Here is a 19,897-nt window from a genome sequence, read left to right as displayed (position 1 = left end):
ATATTACTGGAATAGGTAATTTTTATATCCTTTCAAACATAAGGTAGTCCAATGAGATCAGAAGGCACTAAGACGATTATATTCTTAATGTCAGGCGGAAACCTGATTTAATAATGTTTTTACAAAATATAATTAGCAAGAAATTACTCAAACCCAGATAATGTGGTTCAGAATAGCAACAATCACACTCTGTTCCAATGACTAAAACCTACAATTATCATTAAGCATCAGCACATTAGGTAATTAGTTATTGAATTCATAAAGCTGGCATGAGATCATTATTTCCGAGGAAGCTACTTTTCTTCCATCATTTTAGAAAACAACAACACCAGGATATTATAGTTATTGGCAAAGTTGCAATTGATTGACAAAGATCAAAGGAAGATTTAACATGGATTTTTTATTTTATTTTAATAAACTTGCTTTCATTATCTGTCACATTCATTATCTGTTTATGTTGCTTCAAGTCATTCAGAAAGCATGCTTGCTTCTGTTGTGAACATCAAACATTTTAGAACCCTGGGTTGGAGCACATTTATACCAGGAGAGGTGTTATATCCTATGCTAAGAAAAAGACATAAGCTATGCATTGACTTGATGTGCTTTAGCACATAAAAAAGGCTACCGCTATCATCCTCCACAAATGCTTTGAAGGGGTGAGTGCTGCCAGATTAAGAATCTTTATATTAACTAACAGCATGATGTTATGTGTTCTTAAATGGCAATTGGCTCCATTGAACTCCATAGGATTTACTTCCTTGCATAAACACCAAAGATCAGGGCTTCAAAGCTTCAATTTCCAAAGCATTAAAAATGGAAATGCCACAAGTATTACAATAAAAATATGTGGTTAGTGTCTCACAAAAGGAATTGTATCCATACACGCCCCCCTACACCCAAGCTATAGTGTCTATGGAACAGTGAGCAGCCCAGCACAGACATAATAGTAAAAGGTAAAGGGACCCCTGACCATTAGGTCCAGTCACGGATGACTCTGAGGGTTGCGGCGCTCATCGCACTTTACTGGCCGAGGGAGCCGGCGTACGGCTTCCGGGTCATGTGACCAGCATGATTAAGCCACTTCTGGCTAACCAGAGCAGTGCACTGAAACGCTGTTTACCTTCCCGCCAGAGCGGTACCTCAGTTCAAAGCACTGGTTTGTAAATGAGGGATAGACCCAAAGAACCTACACTGCAAAAATGTTCTTTCCCTGAACTGATCAGACTTAAACCATAGAGTAGCATTACATCTGTACCTTGCCAAATCTAAGCAACACTAAAAAAAAACAGAGTCCACAATAAGGGTTTGAAGCGGGTTCACAAATATTGGTTCAGGGGTCTAGTGTCAGTTCAAATGTACAGTGGTACCTCAGGTTACATACGCTTCAGGTTACATAAGCTTCAGGTTAAAGACTCCGCTAACCCAGAAATAGTGCTTCAGGTTAAGAACTTTGCTTCAGGATGAGAACAGAAATCGGGCTCCAGCGGCGCGGCAGCAGCAGGAGGCCCCATTAGCTAAAGTGGTGCTTCAAGTTAAGAACAGTTTCAGGTTAAGTACGAACCTACAGAATGAATTAAGTACTTAACCTGAGGTACCACTGTATTCCAAACCATGGTTGACAGCAACAATGTAAGAGAAGGGTAGATCCATACATGAGAGAAGAGGATGTTGGGGAAGGGGCCTTCCTGATGAAGGCTCCCTGCAAACCACAACTAAAAACTGGAAATCCACATCAGAAATGCATGCTTCTCTTTCTCTCTGAAGTGTGAATGTCTTAGTTTCATTTGGGTGTCACTGCTTTAGGTGGCCAGCAAAGGCAACGGCCAGGGCTATTTTAAACATGTGGGAATAACTTCAGACTCTCCTTTAGACTGGGTGGTCTCTCTCTCTCTCTTACTGGGAAAGAGTATGAAATTTGTTTTTGGTGAGTGGTGTAGGTTTGGAAACTCTTTGCCTTGAGATGTTCCTAACTGCCTCACTAGATGACCAAGCACTTACGAAAGTTTATTCCTACATGTTAATGTATTTTGCCTGCTACTTTGGTTTTAATTATCTAGATTATAAATGAATTTGGTCAGCCTCCTTTCTTTATTTTAAGCTTGTTTCTGATTACTTGGCTTTTGCACTTCTTATTGCAGTTTTCACGAGATCATTAACTTTTAATTCTTAGCGTGGCCTATATTGTAATACTGGATTTTGAGCAGTTAGGAATCTTAACTTTTATATTGCATTCTTAAAAGTCTAACAATGGAAATTATATAACCAGCCATCAATAATTATTCCGTGCATGGTTTACAGACAAAACATTGTTTCAAAATACAATATATAGGACTTCCGGGTTAGCGCCATCGGCGAATGGCGGAGTTCCTCCGACCGAAGGAACGGGCTCCTTGGAAACTGGGTTCTCCCGCCGCGGCGAAGGCGGGGGCCCGCTAGAAATCCCAGGTGGAGGAAGCCTGGGAACGTGGGGTTCGGCAGAGCACCAGGAGTGCCTCCCCTACTCGTGGGGAACCCCATTTTGGGGCTCCAGAGTGAAGTAGGGTGAGCGGCGCGGTGCTGCGAACTGACTGCTACTTTCACGGAGGGAAGCTGCATAGCCATTGCCGGAGAGCGCTGACTTTTTCCTGTTGACAATTGGACTCTAAACAAGTACCCGTGAATAGAAACGGAAAATTGGATCAAGAAATACCCTAATTTGGCATCGAAGCGGGAAGACTCAAAACAGGAAGTCCGCCTTCCGCTTTTTGTAAATAGACTGAAGCAAAAATCTTGTAAGCTAATAGCCTGGAAAATTGTTTTGCAAAGGTCGGAATTTCCTTCATTTATAACCACCAAAATCCCCAACTTGACTGTTTAAGCCTGTAGGAGAGGGAGTAAAGAAAAATAAGTTTCCACCGTCTCAAACCTGGGAACGGGGGTCAGAGACAGAAATTGTCTGAGACGTCCATTGACTGTGAATGGAACATTTTGACAGATAGCCAAAAAAGAGAAACAAATTGATTCCAATGTTGCCTTTTGCATTCTAAAGAAACAAAATATTTGAAAATCGAAAGTAACTTTCTTTTGTTGGACGGTTACAAATAGAAATTGTCTCCTCTAGAGGGAGCTTGTCAAATTGTTGCTGCAGTTTACTTGAGGATTTCACAGCTGCAAGATTAAGATCGTGGAAACAGACTGCGACCTTGAATAAAAATGTGTGTGAAGGAAGCTCTGGTGCTTGCTTTTTGCAAGACGAGCGCTTTGCTGGAGCAGCTGCATAAGAAGATGGATTTGATGAATGAGAAGTTGGATTTGATGACTGTTGTAGTCAGGGAATGTGAACAAACAGGGAATATTGACTCAGAAATTATACAGGGACCAACTCAGGAAATTGGTTTGACGGTGCAAATGCAAGGGCAGATGATAATGGAGGAGGTAGTGATTGTACCTCAAGCAATACAAATGGAGAGACCCGAGGCCCTGCAAGAGCATAAGCCGTTGTTTTGGAAGATTGAATTTGGAATGGGCCAGAAGGAGTCTGGAGCTGAGGAGGCTCTTAAACTTGGAGGGACTTTGAAATATGCTCTTAAATATTTTTTGGATTATATTGATGATTGTGGGGAGTGGGACTGTGGGGAATGGGTTGGTTTGATGAGGGGAGATGGGCATAATTATGGGTTGAAATCCCCCAGAGACCTACTCCTCAATGAGTATAAACAACAAGAAGAAGATCTGCAGAAGGGGTATGGAAGAGATTTAAGAGCCTTGGACATAAGACTACCAGGTTGATGGACTAAGATGGAATGGACAGTAAAGACTGACATAACCCGAGACCAGGAAAAAGGGACGTTGGATGAAAATTGGAAAATCTATAAAGAAATTTTTTTAATTTGGGGAATTAGTGTAAAATTAATGAATATTGGGGGAAATGTTGGAATGAAATTGTTTGGCTTTAGTAGAAATGATATTAGGAATTATGTATAAATAAGTACTAAGTTTTAAGTCGCTAGGTGTTTTACGGCAAGATAAGGTTAAATAAAGTAAAGCAAATTTTTAGCAGAAACATTATAAAACTAATAATGGTTGAAAGGATGTTGGAATGATCTTATATGATTTTAACAGGATTGATATAAAGGAGTTGGTAATAACTGATTGTTAATTGGTGAAAGGAGGAAAAGTAAAGTTATATTATATTAAGATAAATTACAGGATTAAAATTTTGAAAAGAGGGAAAGAATTTGCTGAAATGGATAATTGATCTAGAATACAAAAAAAGGGAGGTGTGAGGAGGTCAAGGAAACAAGCTAATGAAAGAATAGAAAGGAGATATGATGCGTTTTCTTTTTTCTAATTTTGTTTTTGTTTAATGGGTTTTATTTTTCTTTATTTTTCTTTTTTATATTGTGGTGTGTTGTTTGGTTTTTGTTTAACGTGGTTTGTTCATTTTTTCTTCGTGTAATTGTTGAAACTTTACTAAATATTATTATAGAAAAAAAATAAAAAATACAATATATAATGAAAATCAACCCACCAAAAATTCTCGAAGAAAATAAAACAGATATAGCGAAGCAGATGAAAACATAGACAGGTGGGCAAGTGCCAACAAGGAGCTTGTCCCACCAACCTGCCCCTCATTTCTGTTCACCTGTCATTCACATATGCTGTTAGTTTTCTTCCTCACTCACCTATAAATATGCTTTGCTCCTTCTGTGGTCCCTGTCAAATATTATCCTGGTGCCATTACTGCTAACAGCAAGGAAAGGAATAATCAGATGCTCACTTTAAGTTCCCAATTCTTCCTTTGTAGCTACATCATTACCTGCCCCACACCTGATATCTGGAACATGGGAAGTGGTTATGGTTTGTGTGAAATGGCCTTGTGGGCCTTCTTGGGACCTATCCCAGGCTCATAGGCCAGAAGTTCCTAACCCTTGCTCTATAGCTACAATTGAGGAAACTATCTGATCTTTATCATTTGTGTTTCCCTGCAGACTCCAAAATCGTACTCATCAATATGGTATGAAAAAGTGAAAAGGGAAAGTATTTTTCCTGCTTTGCCAGCAGGAATGTATAAATAAAGTATCCACGAGGCTCCCTTAACACCTCATCTCCAGGCTTATTTACTTATAAATAAAGCTAGAAAATTATACACACTCTCCTTGGTTGTCCTAATGGCTCTATTTCGCCCCCTGCTAATAGACTGCTATTGAATGACTATTTTGAAGCTTAGCAGGTTTTGATAAGATTGGCTACAATTACTTGGTGTCCTTCAGTGGCATTATGCTCTCTGCAGTAAATAAGCACTCCCCCGCCCAACCCCCCCCCCCGTCTTCCTCTAAAGACAATAAAAAATGCCACTCTGACTATGCTAGAATTTAATGTGAAGGGAGGTAGAGAAGATACAGGAGGGACAAGCACAATAATAATGGACAAGTTCACTTATTCTCAAACTGATGGGACAAATGTCAGCTCAAGGCACTTTGCCAAGGAAAAATTACTAGATAGCATAAATGGCTTCTTCCAACTGCCAGCTCTAAAGCCCATTTAGAGACATGTTTGATTTAGTCTTCAGTGGAATGCTGAAGATGTCCACAACCCTCTGCCAAAAGCTAGGATTTCATAGCAAAGAGGAAAATTAACATTTTCACGACTGTTTTGTGGCTTCTTTTGCTTTACTGCCACAGTAGCACTTTTCGCGGTCCCTGTACAGAAATGCTAGTCAAGATAAATCACTGCTGTATCCTAATACCTACATTAAACATGGTGTTGATCATGCAGAGCCCTTCTACAAACAGGCTCCTGTGATGGGATAAACTTCAATTCCTCTATGGATTAGATCTCAGGAAATCCCTTAAATCCAAAAAAGGCTAGTGCTACAAAACCCCAAAACACTCATCCCTTTTAAAAACAGCATTATCTGCTGGCTTTGGTAACAAGATGTTTAGGGAGAGTAGAGGGGAGTCTCTCTTTCCCATCCTCTGCCAACATTTTCAACCATTTGCGTAACCTGGAATAATGTTGTGGTCACTGTCCATAGTTAGAAGGAGATTACTGAAGACTGCAGAGATACAATCTACTAGGAGAAAACGACTAGATTCTGACCAGTGGGGGAAAGTAACTATTTTGCAGAAAGTTCCCCCCACACCCCCAGAGGCAGGGATTGTTCCTACATGAAATTTGCCCAAGGCACCTATAACACTGGACCAGTGCTTTTTTCTGGGGGGGACACAGGAGTATGTATACCCCTAAACATTTTGTGAATCTAAGTTTGGCCTCATTGAGGGGCAGTATTTCAATATGAGTAGGAAAATGAGAGTACCTCAAAACATTTTTCTTTTAGGAAAAAAAAGCACTGCATGGGACTGTCATGTTCCCACTAGTGACAGACTAGGAATACATTCATATTCCCTGTGAATGTTGACCAGTCTGACAACTACTGAGCTATTCCCTTTAAGCTCCCTATAATGTGAGATAGCTGAGTCGGTAGAGCATGAGATTTTTGATCTCATGGTCATTGGTTTGAGTCCTACGCAGGGCAAAAAGATTCTTGCATTGCAGACTAGATAACCCTCATAACCACTTCTGGCTCTGCAATTCTATGATTCTAAGATCAGTGCTTTGACCAACAAATCAGAGTTTACCCATGGGATATAACTCTGTCAATCGAATGCCAGACTGAAACCCAGATGCTGCTGGGAAAACTGATTCCAACAAATCTGCGCTGCTATATTCTTACATTATATTAACAAAAGGATTTTTTAATGCAGTGTTTTATTTCTTCACACACACACACACACAACACTTTTCATGCTTGGAGGCTTACAATAACAGCAAATCAAGGAAATAACAGCCCTTCAAAAGTTTTGCTTTGTTTTCTGTTGGAGCCACAAAGCTGTTCCAAATGCAGGCCCACCCCTTGCGTTTTCCTGTTTATCATCAACACACTAAACCCTGATAAGGATTTCACATATAAATTGTTCCATAAGAAAAGAAAGCGGAGCAGGGAGGGAGGAGACATTGGGGAGCTGGGGAGAAGTAAAAAAGAACTCTGCATTATGGCTTTATCCGTCTTGAGAACAATAATTGAAGTGCTCAAGCCAGAGGACAGGCTGGCATAAAAATGCATAGGAGCCACTGCTGGGTTAAAATAAATAAAAATAAATCATAGTAATCACTTATGTTGTTCAGAGGATTAAGGGCACTTATGCGGCTTTTAAAGAAATCTCTCCTGGGTGCAGGGTATTAAGAAAAAAAAATTGTTTTCCTTACCGGAGGGTCCAGATCCTCAGCTTCAACTGTTGTTATAACCGTGCCCTTGATTGCATCAGGAGCAACCATGCCCCTGTACAGAGGTTTGCTAAATACTGGGGAGTAATCGTTCATATCCTGCAAAACATAATTAAGAATTTACTGCTGAAGCTGAAATGAAATTATGGACACATTCACAATAGTTCTTTCAAACTAGGCTCTGCTCAGCCTCTTCTCTTTATCCAATTCATTTACTACTGTCAGGTCTTCTGGCTCCTCAATTGTGTTACTTATCTGCGCACAAGACTGGTACTCAAGAGGAGGATGCAAAATTTTCCATGCAATGTAAATGTGTAAAGAATTGACATTGAGTAGATCTGCTTCATCAGAACAATTGTCATTTCAATAAATGAGATTTCCAGGGACTGAGCAAATTATTGTAGGCTGTGAAAATGCAAACTCTAGAGTAGCATCTTGAGAAATAAGCATATCACTTTTTTATTTTTAAAATAACTACTGATAGGTTGCTTTCATCTTGTGATCTCTTATGAAATTAGTTTCAGAGGTTTGGAGTGACCCAACAGGTTTGAGAGGGGGACTCTTTTTCTTTTTAACAAAACGTGATGCAAAATAAATTGGATCAAATCCAGGGTTTTGTAGAAACTGTGATCAATCAAATACACTGGCAATAACAAACTCTGATACGAAATATGGTACCTTAACTTTCAGGATCATCATTAATGCATGACCTATGTATCCTATGGGGGGACTTTAACCATGCTCCCATGGTGCCAGTTTTTGTAGGTTCCACTCACATGTTGAAACTAACGTTACCACTCTCCCATGCATGCAGGAAGAGGCAGCAATCAACCAGGAAAAAAACAACCAACCCAGTTTAAGGGAATCTGCTTGCACTGGATTTGTAACCCGTATTGGCCAGAGTTCTTGGTTGGTTATAGTGCGTCTATGTGTGTGGCAGGGCCCTTTCACATAAACCCTGAAGGTATAGCTACTCCTGAGTGTGATCCCCATGTATTCACTCAGCATGTGAATAGAGCTATTGTGGTTGGATGTGCTGCTCATCCAGCACAAGAAAAGCTATCAATGCAACAACCAGTCCAAGTAATCACCAATGCCACCAAGCGCGCTCTCTCTCTCTCTCTCTCTCTCTCTCTCTCTCTCTCTCTCTCTGTGTGTGTGTGTGCGCGCGCTCGCTCTGTGTCTGCATTTCTAGTTCATGTTTGTTTGGAGGGAGCAGATAGAGCTCCATGCATTTTTCCCCCTTTTTGTTTTGCCTATCACCCACTTTCTCCCACTTATCATTGGCGAAGTTTGAATCTGGTCAAGCTTAGAAAATTAAGTAGATGGGGGAGAATATTTTTTTTTGTCAGGTTCAACATGCTAAATGAAGGAAAGACCACATGCCTGTTTGGATGTTGCCTGGAGAAAAGCTTTTTCCAGCTGACAAACATATTCTGCAGATCAAGTAAGGTTCATATGCTTATCCACATGATGGCCTCTACACCAGTGGCTCCAGATTTCCCCTACCCCTGACAGACCACATGAGGGTCTTGGTGGACCACCTAACAAGTTTTCTGCCTTTTGTAGCAATTGTAATATACTGTGCTAGTTGCTGAATTATTTTTCAATTGTCTTTTTATAGTCATGTTGTAGGCCACCTAAATGAAGTACCCATGGACCACAATTTGGGAACCCTACCTCTACACTACAAAGGTGCAATCTGAATAGCCCAAGAAGTTGGAGGAACTGAAGATAAAAGATGGAGATAGTGTGTAGGCTATTGCTTAAATTGCAGTTATTTCATACCAAACATTTCTCTTTATGGATATAATCTGTGTAGGAAATACTTGCTTAACCGTAATGTATGAAATACAGTCCCAATATTTTTCAGTACACTGATCGCGCGCCCCCCAAAAATGTGGGTTTTTTTCCTATTTGTTCAAGAACATGTAAAACAAGGGATTATTTCAAGCAAACATCATATTCAGCCCTGTCAGATATTGCTATGTCCCTTTATTGTGTCTGTACTGTTTCCCGATAATAGATGACAAATTCAGAACGCCTAAACATTTGTGTTCATCTTCTGCATGTCCTTATGTCCTTTGTGTTAGGAAATCAGCAACTATAAATAGATATGCCAAAAAGAGAAATGATGTAGAACATCCTCTGATAAGAATGTTTCAGAACATCCTCTTCTATGGGAAATGACTGGAAGGCCTTATTTATATTTCTAAGGTAAACAAATCAGGAGCAAATAAAAGTATGAATGCAAAGTTGCCTAAAATTAGGGTCGCCATATCTGCAAAAGTGAAAATCGGGACACAGTTGTTGACGTTTTCTTTGTAGGGGAACTAAAGTTTTTGAGATTTTTTTTTAGTAAAGCTACAATCATTTTTAAAGGCATTTTTGACATGATTTAACCCCCGTTGCTGATTTCTGAAAAATTATCCAGGATGCAATTTTCAAAGGCTGGTTCCAGGAAAATCAGGACTTATGGCAGCCCTAGCTAAAATGCTGAAAGACAAGAAGTTTTTGACCTAAAAAAACATTTTTTCTACTGAGTCAGTCAACACATGAATATTTGGTGAGGTGAAAGTTGCACAATTAGCAACATAGAATGTTCTTCAACAGACATTCAAAAATTCATCTCTAAACCTTTAGCTTTATGTAGTGAAGTTCAAGGAGAACTCTGCCCCATGATTTTGCTGATATACAAGCTTTGTTCTTAATCCCTTGTAAAGTTCACTGTTTGTAAAAAAAAGTTACTGAAATAATATTTGGAGAAATCTATTAAGGGAGTGGACAAGTTGGATATGATAGTAATTTAGCTAGAGGGAAAGGGCACACTTCCTTTGAAAGTATACGTGAACAATCAAAATTAGGTAAAATGATAGTTTTAAAAGAGCAGCTATTTTCCATGAATGAAAAGTTGTGAGTGTCCAGCCTGCAATTTTTTTTTTTTAAAGGAAGGCTTTGTTATCCCACAAAAGGAAAAAGAGAAGAAAAAAATTCTCTCTAGCCTGCATATGTCAGATGAATCAATATGTCAGATGAATCAATCAATATAAATACATTGTAAAGAATTAAGACATTTTAAAAGTAGCAGGGAGATTTGGTCATACAGCTTTTATGTCCTCAAGTAAAGTTACTCATGCACAACTGCATGGACAAGAATGCATTACGGTTGGAGAATATCTGCCATTGCTAGGAATTGGGGCCTTTTTTATCTCATTTGCCTTCAACCTGGCGTGTCTCCACACCAAGACAAAAGTGTGGTGGGTCCTTATGCGAGAGATGCCATTTGCAGGTGACACGGCCTTGACAGCACACTCTGTAGAGATTCATCAGATGTTTTGCCCAAGCCTGCAGGTAGTTCAGCCTCACCTTCAGCCTGACAAAGACCAACATTCTGGGTGAGGACATCACCAGCGCTCCATGAAACAGCATTGGTGGCCACATGCTTGAGGCAGTAGATGATTTTGTCTGCTTGGGCTCCACTATAACCAGCAACCTCTCCATTGACACTGAGCTGCATTGGTAATGTAGCTATAGCAAAGATTTACTTCTCCAAAAGGGTATGGGAGAATGTGATGCTAATGACCAATACCAAGCTGAAGTTCTTCCAGGCTTGTGCGTTGAGCTCTCTGCTTTATGGTAGTGAATTGTGGGCAACTTACACTCACTAGGAGCAACACCTCAATGCCTTCGATATGCGCCGCATCAGGAAGTTTTTGGGTATGAGGTGGTAGGACTTGTTTGTGTCTCAAACAAAGAAGTGCTCTCTCAAGCCCACATTTCCAACATGTTCACACTCCTGTCTCAGTGATGTCTATTGGCTTGGTCATGTCCACAGAATGGAAGCTGGTATGATCCCCAAGGACTTGCTCTATGGGGAGCTGGCTTCAGGCACCTGGCCCATTGGCAGACCAACTCTGTGTTACAAAGATGTCTGGAAACGTGACATGAAGGCTGGCCAAATCAACCTCACCATGTGGGAATCCCTTGCAGACTGTAGTGCCTGGAGACTGTCAGGTTGTGTATCCACAGCAGTTACCAGAGGAGAAATGACCGCAGGAAGGAACACAGAAAGAAGAAACACCATGGTACATCTGCATCAGCACAACTGGATGCCTTCATGTGTCCTGCTGCAACAAAACATGTCTCTCCCTTATGGGTCTCTACAGCCACAGCGGATGCTGTAACTCTCCAACAGTTTGACTTTACCCCTGAAAGCACACTCTTCCATTGCCCCCCAAAACAAACAGATTCAAACAACAACTCGACTTACAAGAACACTGACAGAAATAATTTCATTTGAGTGTTAACTACGTATTTTAGCTGATTGCCATTTCCCTTATTATTTCATCTTAGATATTTAATAATACTGTGTTTATGTGTTACTCATCCATACAACATATCATTATTATAAATGTGACAAAAATGTAGAAAAAAGGGAAATGACATTCAGTTTGATGCTGTATCCTAAACAAGAAGGGTTTTGTTTCAATTAATTATTTGTATTAGGATTTAGAGTTATGAAGACAGCAGAGACTTATACCACATCACAAATCCCTGGATTATTTCACTAGGGGGAATTATATGTATGTTAAACAGCATGGGAAACAATATTGTAGGATTTTGCATTGAGAATTGAGATGTGATAAGCCCCTCATAACTTCTGCTTACTGAAACTGCACAGGCAAAATGGTGGTAGCAAGTGTCCTTTGACATTATCAGCCTGATGGAAGAGACACTGAAGTAGATACTACCTCATATCTATTTGGACTTCTCTCAGGTTTCCCACAACTTACACTTCAGTTGTCACTTATCACCCACAATTCTGTGGAATAAAAGTTGCACATCTTTGCCAGGCATCAGATATTGCAATCTTTTGAGTTGTCAGTGAGAGCTACAGTAGGAACCTCTCTTCACATGTTTTGCCACTGTATTATCCTAAGGTAAATATAATCTCTTTCAGTTATCTCTGAATCTCTGGGCTTGTCGATCAGAAGGTCGGCGGTTCGAATCCCCGCGAGGGGGTGAGCTCCCGTTGCTCGGTCCCTGCTCCTGCCAACCTAGCAGTTCGAAAGCACATCAAAGTGCAAGTAGATAAATAGGTACCGCTCTGGCAGGAAGGTAAATGGTGTTTCCATCCATTGCTCTGGTTCGCCAGAAGTGGCTTTGTCATGCTGGCCACATGACCCGGAAGCTGTACGCCGGCTCCCTCGGTCAATAAAGTGAGATGAGCGCCGCAACTCCAGAGTCATCTGCGACTGCACCTAATGGTCAGGGGTCTGTTTACCTTTATCTTTACCTAAATATAATTGCTTTCAGTTATCTCTTTCGTTGACTAGGATGACTACCCACAGAAGAACCCTAGAGATATACCTGTTGTAAACATTCTCAGGGGGTTACTACTTCCCTATCATTTAAACAGACTGATGCTAGTTCATAGTACAAAATATTTTGCCATGCAAAATATTAATAGTGATCTGCATATTGTTTCTGTTGATTAAAATCCAAATGTTGTTTCATATTGCAGTAGATACAGCCCGAAAGCAGAAGACAAAATGCATGCTTTTCATACTTAAGTATATGTGAAGATTGCCATGTAGGAGGAACGTCCATGAATTCTGACTGCACATTATGAACTCTGTCTTGCTAGCCTTGGAATTATGCCACGGTAAAAATAAAGACTGATAGACAAGATTTCCGGAAGCCATCCCTGTCATCTTGGCTCTGGCAAGATCTGCCAACACCCTTCCATCAAGATGTGAACTGACAAATCAGCTCTATTATATTTAAGAGTCTAAGAAGTTGACACTGACTTTGCAAAAGAGGAAACAAATATAGTAAACAAACAAACACAAGGTCAGTGAAGGACACACTGGGACATGCATTCTAGAGACATGGAGAAAGAATGCGAGTGTACTGAAAACTGGCCAACTTTTTACTGCCTGCTTAGCCTGGTCTCTTGCTTCCTCCATTCATTTTAGTGAGGTCTGCAGGGAAATAGTGCTTGGAGGGGCTGCAAGCAATTAGAAGAGATAACAAAATCACTAGCCAATAATGACAAATAAGAGGCTCACTGAAAGCTAAAGTTCTGTTATACAAGATGAAGATAAATTAGATTATGATGTACAATTCAACCTGTAAATCAACCAGATTATGAAAACATAGCCCATTTCACCTGTTATGCTCACATTTCTAGTTTGCATTTGTTTTAGAAATGAATGAAAAAATAAAGAAATGAACTGCCATTTGGTTAATCATTTCTAAAGCACATACGGAGAAACATGTGAATGAATAAAACTTGTTTTAACTGCTTTGCACTGAAGGCAGTGTTTTGCATTGATAACACGGGCCAGGATGCTGTGTGCTGTTCACAGAAATGTCACTGTGAGAAGCAGTTGAGAAAGAGCAGTGAAAATAACAAGCCAAGAGATGTCAAAGAAAGATTACTGGGGCATGGGAAATAAAGGGAGGGAAGCAGTGAAAGTACCGGTATACACAATCACAAAATTTAGGTATGATAGCATTTAGGCTATGTATGCCATTTCCCTTTCCTCAATCTGTCTGAAATTAGGCTGGATTGAAGTAGTGGGTGGAAACATGCCAATAGGATTACACGTAGAGAAGTTACAATCAGGAGATTTGCAGCTGGTTTTTGAATTGAAAGTTACAGGATGGCCTATGAGGAGGCTTTGCCCAAACTGCTTACATTTTGACAGGTCTGATGCCCTGGGAGATAGCGAAATGCCTGCAAAGTTCATGCTGTTTGGAAGGAAAACATGGAACCTACAGATAAAAGAAGACTGTGTGGATCTCCTGTTGATATCAGTGATAAAAGGAATGATTGAGGGAACTGAATGATAAATGAACTAATACAATTAAGATCTATTTGTAACTAAGATCTATTTTCTAGTTACACATTACTGGAACACATAACTTGTTTTCATTTCTATTTTGTATCAATTAGCTGAACTTGATTCTAGAACAGGCATAGGCAAACTCGGCTCTCCAGATGTTTTGGGACTACGACTCCCATGATCCCTAGCTAACAGGACCAGTGGTCAGGGTTGATGGGAATTGTAGACCCAAACATCTGGAGGTCCGAGTTTGCCTATGTCTGTTCTAGAACGTACTCATATTTTCTTCAGTCAAACCTGCACAGTTTGATAAAACCCAAGAGCTTGATGTAATCCTCTTTTTTTGCTGCCTGCTCCGACATGTGCAGGAAGGCATAGGAATGTTAGCTGACCCTCCTTTGTTTAACTGATATTAGAATGATTCCCTCTCCCAAATTACATGTTCCAGAAGTCAGTTTATCTAGCCAGTCAAGTATGTGAATCTCACTTTCATTATATGCATATGCTGTTGCATTACTCTCACAATCCTGGGCCAAACTTAAAACACTTATGAATAAATGTTTAGGTTATAAGGTAGAATGGTTGGCAATCAACTATGATAAAGCCAAAGTAATAATAATAATAATAATAATAATAATAATAATAATGATAATTTATTATTTGTACCCCGCCCATCTGGCTGGGTTTCCCCAGCCACTCTGGGCGGCTTCCATAAAAACCAAAAATACACTAAAATATCACAGATTAAAAACTTCCCTGAACTTCTTTACAAATGAATATAAGAAATATATATGTGTTTCAGATCACTAAATAATTGAATGGGGAAATCATTTCAAATATTTGGGAGTTATTTCTCAGCCAACATTGTCCCTGTCAATTCAGATTCAAAACATGACATCTGGTGTATTGAATATTTTAGTGGCAGTACTAAGTTTTTATTATACAAAAGGAGAACAGCGTATACCTTCAGCTTAAATGATTCAGTTCTCTTGGATGTCCTTAAAAAGACAAGCTTCTCATACAAAATATAGGCACATATATATGTATGAGATAATCGGAATATATACACTTTATTGTATAATGGGCCATGAAAAACGGCAACAAATGTTTCACAAATATTCCTTAAATAAATAAAAGTGTGATCTTGACCCCACACTATAGATGCCTGGAGGGAGTTAGCCTGCAGCAATAGTACTTTTCCAATGACATTTCTGTTAGTTAGGAAGGAGGAAGCAGAGCCTTGGAAGGAAGGGAGCTATTGCTGTTAGTAGCTGAAAAGATGTGTTTAGTGAAGGGGGCGGGGTCAGCAGTTTTGAATATGTGGGATCCAAAACTCCACAGATCTTCCAAAGGGCCAGTCTTCAGTGTCCTCAGCCATGCCCACCTGGAGCTGGCATTGGAAAAACAAAGAAATGAGTCATTTCTCGGCCCACATCGGTCAAGTCAGATTCTAAACATTACTTCTGCTGCATCAAACATTGCTGAATTTTTATTCTAGAAAAGGAGAACAGTGCACACATTCAGCTTCAAAGATTCAGGTCTTGCATACTTTTCTAATGATACACATTTTCAGGACAAAGTACAGCAAGGGAGTATTTATTTTTCACACAGAAGATAATCAGAATATAGATACGCCATTGTGTAATGGAGCCACTGTCTCAACACTGGTGTCACTACAACTTACCTGCGCAGAGTTTTGGCGTGTTGGGGTAGGAAGCCAAACCTTGCTGCCTTCCTGCCCTTCCCCATGCCAAAAAAGTGCAGCCAGTGTCTGGAGAGTGTCTCTGCCCTGCAACATGGGCCACTGATGCTGCTGCTAAGTCATTTCAGTTAACACCACTTATAATTTTGTTGTCAGTGGAACTGTCTGCAACAATTATTGGTAATACTGAGTCTACAGCAGAATCGTATCAGAAATAAAGGAGATGAAGCAGTGAAGAGTTTACAGTGAACCAAAGAACTGATTGCAAAGTGATTCAAGTCAGCATGGCAGGATTCACTAATACAGTGCCAAGTGACCACTGCAATGAGAGCCGAGATTTGCTAGGAGAAGTGTAACAATGCTACTGCTAGGAGAAACCCAGATTTTCTTCAAATGGCGTCATTGGGAAAATGATATATTTTTTAACCTCAGCCCTATTTTTTGTTGGAGTAATGACTGATGACCAGATGACCAAATAATTCCATTACATATTATCAGTCTGTCTGACTCACTGTCATTCTCCACTCCCTCACCACTGTTTGCAATGGCCTGAGTTCAAACCTATTCCCTTTCCCTGCATGCCTGCAGCCTGAGGAACTACTCTCACATTTGTTCAGGTGCAGAAAGGGGTGCGTGTGTCCCCTCCCTCCGATTTTGAAACTTCCAGTAACCCTTTCACTGCCACCAAAACACAGTGTCTGCTGGGCTGAACTGAAGCAGCTGCTATGTCATGTCAGACCTTTGGTCCATCTAGCTTTGCATTGACTAGATGGCCCTGGCTCTCCAGGGTTTCAAACAGCAGATTTTCCCAGTTCCATCTAGAGATGCTGGGGACTGAACTTCTGCACGCAGAGTATGTGCTCTACCACTGAGTTATGGCCCTTCCCCAAGATTTTCATGCAGTATTTCCGGTCTAAATAGCAGTGGTACATTGGACTGCGTAATAAGTGCAATCAGAAAACCTATAGCAAGTTAGTGACTGAGTATTGTGAGGGTGGATGACTTTGCCTTGTCCTTTAAGAAAACTTTTTGGGATTCTCCTCGCAAGTCTTGGCTACTTTTCTTATGACAGTCAAAAATGGCCACTTTTCTCTTATTCTTTCTCTTTAAACTAAACAGACCTTAAACTAATTGCAGTAATGTTGTTAACATGGCACAACAGCCTCTTTTTCATATTTAATGTTCTGCAAGCCTAAAGAAGCTAATTATTTAAATTAAGGGATAATGTTCACAATGAAGTATATGAGGTAATAAAAGGCAGGCAGACAATTAAACACCGAAGTGAAGTTCAGGAGTCTGGTATCTGTTCAAGCTTCTTATTACACATACTGTCCAGTGTGCCAGTGCATTCCTTTAAGAGAATGATCTGGAAGTTGCCTCATGCACCTCAGGAGCTGGCACAAAGTAGTAGAGGATCTGTGCTCATGTTGAAGCAATCAGATAATATTTTCCATATCCCTCACAAGTTTAGCAAGCCATGCCTTGACAAATATTGTTTAGGGTCCATGTCACAACTGCCATACCACTACTTTAAGTCAATCTATATGGCTTTTGCCACCATGTGATGAGAAGTCCATGTGTAGTGGATCATCATCCAGACAAGGTAGCTTTTTCTAATCCAGATATGTAGTGACTTGGGGAGGGGGGACTTGGGGAGTTGGTGCATTGAGATGAACTTACATGTGGTTCATCACACGACAACATCTCCACATGGCTTTCAGCTGTTCAGTCATGCTATATGCACTAGATTCTAGTTCGAGTTGATGTCAAGACTCTGACTACTGCAAAGATGCCCGAAAATGACTTTTATAGAAACATAGAATTGTAGAGTTGTAAGGGATCCTGAGAGTCATCTAGTTCATCCTCCAGCAATGCAGGAATCTCAACTAAATCATACATGACAGGTGGCCAGTCAACCTCTGCTTTAAAACCTCCAAGGAAGAAGACTCCCACCTTCTGAGGAAGTCCATCAAACAGTTCTTCCTGATATTTAGTCAGAAACTCCTTTCTTGTAGCTGGATTCCATTGGTTCGGGTCACACCTTCTGGACCAGGAGAAAACAAGCTTGCTCATCTTCCATGTAATAGCCCTTGAGATATTTGAAGATGGTTATCATACCTCCTCTTAGTTTCCTCATATCTAGGCTAAACATACCCAGCTACTTCAACCGTTGCTCACAAGGCTTTGTTTCCAGGCCCTTGATCATCCTGGTTGCCCTTCTCTGAACACCTTCCATTCATACATGCACAAGGATGTGAGCATTCTGACATAGTTTCCCCCTTGCTGTTTATCCCATAGTACATGTGGCAGTGAGACTTGTTTTTTCCATGTTCATTTGTACAACGTTACAAAGTAAAAATCAGACAAGAGTGGTCTGGCATGTACACAAATGTCAGAACAATAATTTCTAAAGAAAGCTACATAATAACTTTTCCCAACAACCACATCCTGTTGTCTTAGTACAACTACAAAGACAAATTATGACCACAAACACTAAATACAACTGCTAATAGCAAGCAATATATTACTTTTAATAGCAAGCAATGTTTTAGTTTAATAGCAAGCAATATTTTACTTTAATCTTTTTTGGGGAAACGTTTTTATCTACAGTGTCTCTAAGGTGCTAACAGCCAATGTTTTCATTTGATAAAAAAATTGGCTTTGTTTGTATGCACAAACCTTGCCCCACTAGGACTCTCTCATTGCTCCTCATGCAGCACAATTGTACTTAACTAAGCATAGTTTTCTGTTACTATGTAACCAGAATACTATGTTTACAAGGTACTGCAGTTTGTATTCCTGGTTTGCCCCGTAGTTTCTTTGTTCAGATATTACAGGAAACCATGGTTATTTAACCCAGGAAGTTTTCGATCATGGCACGCCAAGAAGGGGTGGCATGAAGGCAGAACTTGCTTGCACAAAGCTAGTGCATGTCTTGGCTTAATAAGCTGAGATATGTACGTCCAGATATGTATTGTTAAGGACTCTTTTTAAGACAATTCAGTCACTTACTGGTCCTGAGAGATAGGTTTTTGCACACACCAATATGTACATTAATAGAGGTCGCATGAAAATATGTGAGAGCAATAGTATGCATTCAAATGATGCTCAAAATAAAAAAAAATTAAAGAGAGAGAATTAAAAAACCCACAAATGAAAATACAAATTGTCTCAGCTCAGATACTAGAGAGGTTTTTTTTTTTTTTTTGCACTGTATATAACTATGTCAGAGTACAACCAGAGAAGTCAATAGGCATGCCACGTTGATTTCAATGAGTCTACTCTGAGTTGGATACCTAATAGGATATAATTCATTAATAGCAACATAACCCTAACCAACAGCAACAGTGTCTCATGTACAACAGAAGATATAGGAAAAAAAGCTCACTGCTCAGAAGACCATTAAATGGCCCAAAATGACGATGGGAAAGGAGGTAATGATCAGTGAACAGAACATACGGGAAAGGAAGAGTAATCTGTGCTAAATGATGAAAAATAAGAAGCATAAAAATAAGGTGTGTGTCTTGTTCAAACAAGCCCTGCCTCTAATACCCTGGCTCTACTTCAGATCTGTATGTTCCCCACCAAGGCCCATTGAATGTGGTCAGAATCCTTCCTGAACTCAGGAATCCTATACAATCAGTGTTCCCAACTGAAGGGGCAATTTTAACTGTGTTCAGCTGATAGCAGTTAGATTCTTGCCGCAGAGTTTTCTGCTCACTGTACAAAAAAGAACAGATAGTGATATTGGGGGGCCATACGCCATTTGAGCCCTTACGCTTTCTTTTGAATGTCTGAAAACAGTGTGTGTGTGTGTGTGTGTGTGTGTGTGTGTGTGTGTGAGAGAGAGAGAGAGAGAGAGAGAGAGAGAGAGACGTATGTCTGGTACTATTCACATGTGGAACAGTTTAATGTTCCTATTGTACAGAGTATGTAAAATACTCTGGCATCGGACTAGGTTAATATTCTGGCTGAGATAATATTCACTCTTCTGTGGTTACTTCAGGCGTTTACCACCATTTAGTTGAAACATTCCACAGCAAGAAGATTGACAAACTGAACCCAGCTACCAATAGTT

The 19,897-nt window shown here is 40.0% G+C and overlaps 1 protein-coding gene across 17 annotated transcripts in view; it reads right to left on the bottom strand.

Moving 5' to 3' along the window:
* The window catches only part of PCDH15 (protocadherin related 15), a 649,889-nt gene that overhangs the window by 111,976 nt on the left and 518,016 nt on the right, over positions 1 to 19,897 (bottom strand). For all 17 annotated transcript variants that reach the window (XM_081861749.1, XM_081861756.1, XM_081861754.1 and 14 more), the window contains one exon: positions 7,249 to 7,365. In XM_081861749.1, the coding sequence (XP_081717875.1) occupies positions 7,249 to 7,365 (117 nt within the window). The remainder of the gene's footprint in view (positions 1 to 7,248; positions 7,366 to 19,897) is intronic.

Source organism: Podarcis erhardii, assembly GCF_964252035.2.
Source record: "Podarcis erhardii genome assembly, chromosome: 5".
NCBI classification, from domain to species: domain Eukaryota; kingdom Metazoa; phylum Chordata; class Lepidosauria; order Squamata; family Lacertidae; genus Podarcis; species Podarcis erhardii.
This window is presented reverse-complemented; position numbering and strand designations above follow the sequence as displayed.